Below are 7748 nucleotides of genomic sequence, written 5' to 3' on the forward strand. Positions count from 1 at the left end.
AGACAGACTAGACAAGAGATTGGTGGTAGCAGTTGGGGAAGGTAGCAGCAGTAGGGGTTGGTGGTAGCAGTAGTTATAGATGGAGTGTTGGGGCATCAAGGGTGTCTGCCATACACCACATCCAGAGCACTTAGGTTTCATATCCACCCATGGATCCATCATTCTATAGGAATGAGAGTACAAAGCAGAATCAACTAAAGCACGTTTGAAGTAAGGAAAACATGAGAGAGAGAGGATGGGTTCGTCTATTTTGAAGCTTTTTATATTCAATCACGTTACAGCCAATAAAGCTGGCAACCTACATTTTAAGGATATGATTGATGAAGTGTAGTGCACCAGCATAAGTGTGTAGGCTCCAACACAATAAAAGATTATGGGCAATCACTTGTCTGAGCAAATGAAGGAGTATTATGTAGCTTCAATGAAGCCATTGTGGGAAAAATACAGATGATGTGTGATAAATGGATGGAAAAGGCCCACTAAATTGTCGACAATAAGTTTTATGGTACACCATAGAGGGAGGACAATATTTATGAAGTCCCTTGGTGCATGCGAGCACTCGTGTGTGCATGTGTATATATGGAGTGATGAAGGAATCATACAAGATGTGGGGTCAGAATATCAACCAGATCATGACAGATAATTGCAGCACATTTGTAAAGGTTGCAAAGGAGCTAACAAAGAAGTACTACTTGTATTAGGCCACGTGTAGTTCACTGAATAGATTTGATGCTCGAAGCAATAGGGAAAAGGCCAACTCTAACAAGTGTGATTGAAGACACAAGGATAGTGATGAAATTAATTTATAATCACCCTTTATACAGGCTATTAAAGAAGTCTTCTACATGGTATTTCAATCAAATCTTACAACTTGGAATTTGTCTCTCTTATTGCATTTGTTCTCTAGTTGTTCTACATCACTCTCCCCTCTCAACTTTGCACCAAACTTACTTATACCCGTCCACATGTCAGACCAAACACCTTTAGGAGTCACCCGATGGAACTAAACCCTCTAGGACAAACCATATTTATGACCATAAACCATTTGCCTCCTCCCCACGACTCCACTACCACTAATGAAGAAAAGCTGAATTTCTTTCCTTCAAATACCAATCCCAATCCTTCCTTCCGTCCCTTTTTGACTTTTGAACTTCTTGCCAGTTCATAAGGTGGCACCCATACCCCACCCCATACCTTCATAGAGTAAATTTCTATGAATCTGCTCCACCTTCTTCCTCACAATAAGAGGCATGTTGAAGAGCCATAACAAGTACTCTCGGAGAATCAACACCGAGGATTTGATAAGTGTCCTGCCCTCTAGGGACAAATTTCCTTTTCCAAACCACTAATTTCCTTTCAATGATTGGTTAGGATGTTTTAGACACTTGCAATGTGTAAGAAGTTGACGCATTGATAAGTTACAGGACAATCATAAATACAATTCGATAAATCATCAATCCAACAAAGAACAAGATCCTTTAAAATAATGAAAGCTAGATACAGAACTAGATCAAAACAAAACAAAAGACCGCAAGCCTCAACAAATACAAGCAGATGAGGATTGGAAACTTACCAAGGTAGAAAGACCATCTGATGAGAGACCAAAAGAGAGAAGTGAAGTGTAGGACTCAATGTATACTTTGTGGCATTTCTTCACGGCATTGAGGCCTCTTAACGTTATGTCTTCAGCATCACCCAAACCAAGACCAATTATATACAACATCTTACTATGCTTCCCTACTACACAACAATTCACCAAAAGTGATGGAAATTAAGTCAGCAATCCTACAAAAATTAAATTATTATAAATCTATGAAGTTTTTGTTCTTTAGTGTAAAACCCACTTGAAACATGGAAGCTAAATATTCAATGAAAAATCAATCAAAAATAACATCATATGCTTTAGGAAGAAAAGAGGGGCAGTTTTAAGGAGGTTTCTTGAATCAAAGATGGAGTGCTATCTCATTATGATAAATGGGTAGAGAGCAGAGAACAAGAGTAATTCAATCATTAAGAGAACTGAGGCCCATTTAGATGCCAGTCCAAAAATCATTTTCTCGGATGAGAAATCAGTTTCTAACATAGAATTCTTTTAGAAATGTTATTTGGATGACACTATTTGTTGCTTTATTATTGTTTTCTTAAATGTTGTTTGAATGACAACTTTCTAAAAAAATCACTTGTTGAAAATGTTCCAGATGAGTATAGAACAGAGCCACATTCAACTCAGGGTGGCAATGGGCTGGGTAGCCCGCCTGATTTGACAAACCAGACCCGGCTTTGGGATGGGCTTGAACATCACTACCAGCAACCAATGTTGCCATGGCCCCAAAATCCATCAAGGAAGAAATGAAAATAAAAGGATAGAAGCAAATAGAAATCCATGGTTTGGGTAGAATAAAAAAATAAAAAAAAAAAAAATTCTCCTTCGTCTTCAATACTCCCATATAATTCTATGTGGGTCCATAACAAAACCTTAGGGGCCGTTTGGATGCCTGTAACTGCTGTAAAATGTAAGAAAGTTACTGGTGACTTTCTTACAGTTTGTGTTTGGGGGAGAAATGTTACAGGTAACAAAGTCTCAACCTGTAACTTTCTATCAGGTAAGATTGCAAGAAATGTAACAGAGGAATTAGGTGTTTTTCAAGTCACAGGTTACTTTGTTACAGGCAACGGCTATCCATTTCGAAGTTAGGAGAGGGAGGTGGAAACGCAGCTGCATTGAAAGTGCACCTACCTGCTCTGACCCAACGTCTCCTTCCCCCTCTTTCTCTCTCAGCGCCTCCTTCCCGCTCTGGTAAGGTAAGCCCTACCAAACCCTCATTTGTTTTTCTTTGAACTTTTTCTGTTTTTTTTCCTCGTCATCATATTTTTTTAATTTTGGCGGAACGGACGCGGATTAGAGACAGGGTGAGTACCAAGACTCGCTGCTGAAGTGACGTCACCAAGTGATGTAGGACCCATCATGATGTATGTGTTGTATCCACACCGTCCATCTATTCGGAGATATCAATTTAAGGCATGAGCCTAGGAATAAGTCAGATCCAAAGCTCGAATGGACCCACCATAGAAAAAAGTGGAGAGAGTGATGCCCACCATTAAAAATTTCTAAGGGCCACAAAAGTTTTCGATCAAGCTGAAATTTGTGTTTTCCCTTCTTGAATGTCTATCTTAACTTATGAACACCTTCAATCTCAGATAAACATTGCAGTGGACCTTACGAAGGTTTTAATAGTGAGTGTCACTCTTCCCAAGGTTTTAATAGTGAGTGTCACTCTTCCCACTGTTTTCTGTGTTGGGGTCTACTCCTGATTTGGATTTGACTCATTCTTTGTCTCATGCCCTAAAATGATATATCCAAATGGATGGACGGTGTGGATACAACACATACATCACGGTGGGTCCCACAGAACTTTGTGGCGTCACTTCGGCAGCAAGTCTCGCTCCTCAACCCGTCAGTATCTAATCCGCGTCCGGATCGAGTGCTGTTTGGCCAGGGGGTTTCGAATCGCCAACTGTCGGGCCCACCGTGATGTACTTTCCTTACATCCACACTGTCCATCCGTATTGAAAACTCATTTTATAGTGTGATCCAAGAAATGAAAGCTGATCGAAATCTCAATCGGCCATACCACAAGAAACAATCTTAACTGAATCCCGATCATTAAAAACTTCCCGAGGCCACGGGAATATTTATTTGCCATCCAACCAGTTGATAAGGTAACAAAGACATGAATGAAGAGAACGTACAAATATCATCTTCAAAATTTTTGTAGCCCATGGTAAGTTTTTAATGGTTAATTACTATTGTTTCCTATACCGAGGTACATATGATATTCATATTTTCTTATTTTTTGGATCGTGTCCTAAGATGAGCTTTCAACACAAATGAACCATGTGAATGTTAAGAAAATACATCATAATAAGCTCCACAATTTGGGATCCCACACACCTCGATCGATCCACTTCAGTTTGACTAGTGACGTTATCAAATAGCTAAACTACTACTAATGGGTGCTTCGTGGGCACGGCCGTGTTGCATATGTTTTATCCATGCTATCTATCCATTTTTTTCATATTATTTTAGGGCTTGATCCAAAAATGAGGACACTGAGGCAGATCTCAATCTTAAGTGGACCACACCATAGGAAAACTGTAGTGATTGAATGCTCATGATTAAAAACCTCATACAACCCATTATAATGTTTATTTGATGTCCTACCTAATGATTAGGTCATAAAGACCTGGATGAAGGGAAAAACAAATATTATTTTAATTTTAAGCTTGTGGCCTCAAGAAGTTTTTAAGTTACATATAGGTGGGTCCACTTTTATATATTTTTTAATACACGAGCCTACTTTAATGACCCACGTAATGATTAGTTTAGCTTAAAAATCGGTTCAATTATTTATTTAAATGAGCTTAATAAAATTACATACTTTTATCTAAGTTTTTCTATATGTCAATTTGATTTTTAAACAATTTTATACTCCAGATTCAGGTTGGTGTAATATATACAATATCTTACATATAACTAACTTAAAAGTTATTCAAACATGGAAACTAAGTTACCTATAAGTAAGTTACAGATTACACCTCAAAAAAAGATTACTTATAACTTCTTTCTACCTGTAAGTAGATTATCCGTAACTTACTTATAATTTAAAAAACTTACAAGCATCCAAATTCAGCCTAAGTGACTTATAGGCCAATGTTTTAATTTTTAAAAAAGAATAAAAGAGGGGGAAACATACATTTTTGTTGTAACGCCCTGAATTTTGAAGGTCAAGTAAATAATCAACTTCCGAGATTCCGGGCATTACTTAGGATTTGTAGAAGCTGATTTCTTGATTACTTCTACATTAGGTATTGAAGCATGCATAGAATTATACTAAACAGTGTAACATACTCTGAAATAAACGCGATAAAAGCAGATAAGTAAATCAAAACATATATAGTGTGATTATACAGAGTATGGGTCCACAGTTGGGTTCAATATACAATTCCAAAAATAACAAAAATGTAGCATTGTGATGTCCAGCTAAGCTCGAGCGCTCAACGCTCCCTATCAAGAAGTGTGCGGCTTACATCGGCTCGTTTGAAAGCTGGAAGTAAGAGAACTCCTCCTCTTCATCCATGCATGTTTAATCCAATGCATCGGCCACAAGTGGTCCATGCATCTATATCAGCGTCTAGTTGGTGTTTTAAAATATTGTCTCAGAGTGGGAGCGAGTGAACAACTTGGTGGTTCCATAAAGCATGAGTTACACATATTATCAAGTCTAACGATACATAAATGATAAAGCAATGCAAACAGTTACTTCCTAATTATTCTTATTAATGCGCATAATGGGGTTTATGAAATGATGCATGGACTTACAATCAAACACTCCCTCAATGTGCGACTTCGACAACCTGGTTCGCAAATGACAACACTCCCTCAACGTGTGACTTTAACTCTTGATTCGCCACATCCTATTCTAGTGCGATGCGATAAATAGTTAAGTTAGTCGAGTGATTAATTAAGCCTATTCATCCAGCAATTTAGGGAAGTTAGGGCGCTTCCCTTTTAGTTATCAGTCTCAATTGAATCACTAGGCATGAGACGGCCGCAGTAGTCCTACGCATGTATTCTTGATCCGTCTGGGTTTGTCATTCCCAACTGAAATACATTTGAAAGAAGTTGTAAAAATAATACTCGAGGTCACTACGGGGAGGCTCGTCACCCCAACGTAGGCCGACAACATGGACATAGTATCCCATACCACCATGCCCGGCTCACGAGTCTCAAGGATCGTGACGCTATTGGTTATTAGTAGACCTTTGCAAATGGTAAGGGGGTGTCCCAGATTCAAGCATTGTGATCATACATGGTGAACATATATAGGGTCAGCTGGTTCTTTGGACATTTTCGATTGATGTGGGCGAACACTAGCGTAACCGGTATAGAGTGCGTAAGCACCCTACATGGCCCAGCCACTGTCGGTCATCCGTGTTCGACCCGAACCAATCGAACTTGCCCGAGGTGGCCAGCCTAATTCGATTAACCCATATATAGGAATTTGTCAACTAATCAGACTACTCTTGTAGTCTTATTTTTTTATTCTAATCAAATCAGATAGCATTTACAAATAAAATGATTCACATTTAATAATTAAATTCAGTAACATACTCATTTAGGTATTTCATCAAACACGTAGGCATCGTTATACTATAATTTGCAATTCATTTGACAGAATTTGAAATACACATAAGTTATCATGGAAATCCTACATTAGCAATCATAAATCATTAACTGAAACAGTAGCATTGATAAACCGTAACCTAAGCATTTATAGTCCGCACCTAGAAATGGTTCGTCGAATTTCTAGCATCACTCCTAGGATTTGAGTTTGTACATCAACTTATCGATGCCCTGCACCAACGTGGTTAGCTCGTAAGGGCACATGCAATCAACCCTCAAGGTCCAAATCTTTTTTATATATAAAAAAAATGGCTTGTTAGTTACCTTTGATTGTCTGTAGGGCAATTCTGGCAATGCGGAGTGGTCGTGGCTATGTCCCAGGCTAGCAAGGATGGGGTGAATGCTCTAATCTACCCCCTCCTCCTACACCTTCTCCCCTTCTCCTCCTCTCTCTCTCCCCCTCTTTTTGCAAGTGAAATTTCGTATGGGAGTGAGTGAGTGGGAAATGGGGGCTATTTATAGTGCCATAATGTGCACAAATATCCCCGGTGCTCCGGGGGGAGGGTGTTTCTGCCTTACAGGGCCTCAACGGAGGCCCACAGGCTCATCCGCACCAGAGGGTAGGTGTCCCAACATGGGCTTTATGTTACATCACAAATTTGGTGACAATTGGTTGCTTCGATAAACCATGGAGACCCCACTTGTGATAGACGGTAGTCGGTGATCGATCGGGGCCACATATATATGGATATGAGTAGAGAAATATCCTTAACTCATACCTCGAGTTTGATTGCGATCTAACAGTCAGAAAGCCACAACTTCGCAAAAAAGCGGAAGGTGTATTTCACTTAAGTTTCAGATTTCAGCTTAGGCAATTCGCACGTTGCAAGCACTTGTCTTCTGGCCTAAGTTGAGTTGTTCTAGGTACTTTCTTGGTTCGCCACCCGCGATGGGCGTCAAGCCCAACGAGATAGACATTATTATATAGTTTCGGAACTAGTAGCCCACTAACGAGCGGTCTATAGCTCGTTTGGATAATCAAGACATTTCTGGAATGAATTAGGTATCAAGATTTTTTATGCGCAATGATTAAGGTTTGGATTAACTATGTTCATAATGTGGCCTATTCACAATTAGCGAAAATGACGATTCAATCATAATCACTCTAAACCATTGGTTCATAGACTAAATGGATAATTAGGTCATTTTGGTTTGTTAATTACGATCCGAGCTCTAGTTGTCTCGGCTTTGGGTAGATCTTTAATTTAGTCGTGGTCGTCTTCATTTGTCAGTGATAGGTTGGCTAGATTTAGGCCTTATGTGAACAAATCACGAGGTTAAACTCAATGCTTAAGTGATCGAGTATATTCGTCGGCTTTCTACGGTTGATTAATTGAATTTGTGCGGTTATTTACTGGTATTACCTGCATATAGGCTCACTTCGAGCATCAAGTATCAGTAAGTAACAACGTAGGCTAGTCATATCGAAAAATTTCAAGGAATTTCGAAAATCTAAAATAATAAAAATCTAGGACGTTACATGTGCTCTCTTGAATCGTGCTGA

General features: G+C 39.1%; 1 protein-coding gene across 4 annotated transcripts in view; it reads right to left on the bottom strand.

Annotated features, from left to right (window-relative positions):
* LOC131237309 (probable diphthine methyl ester synthase) overlaps nt 1-2859 on the bottom strand; it is a 60033-nt gene extending 57174 nt beyond the window's left edge. For 3 of the 4 annotated variants that reach the window (XM_058235011.1, XM_058235009.1, XM_058235012.1), the window contains exons 1-2: nt 2738-2859; nt 1574-1740 (exon numbers count right to left, since the gene is read on the bottom strand). In XM_058235011.1, coding sequence (XP_058090994.1) covers nt 1574-1723 — 150 coding nt within the window. In that variant the 5' untranslated portion in view covers nt 1724-1740; nt 2738-2859. The remainder of the gene's footprint in view (nt 1-1573; nt 1741-2737) is intronic. The other variant, XM_058235010.1, reaches the window with a different exon arrangement.
* Nucleotides 2860-7748: the final 4889 nt, after the last annotated feature.

Source organism: Magnolia sinica, chromosome 2 (genome assembly GCF_029962835.1).
Source record: "Magnolia sinica isolate HGM2019 chromosome 2, MsV1, whole genome shotgun sequence".
Classification (NCBI taxonomy): domain Eukaryota; kingdom Viridiplantae; phylum Streptophyta; class Magnoliopsida; order Magnoliales; family Magnoliaceae; genus Magnolia; species Magnolia sinica.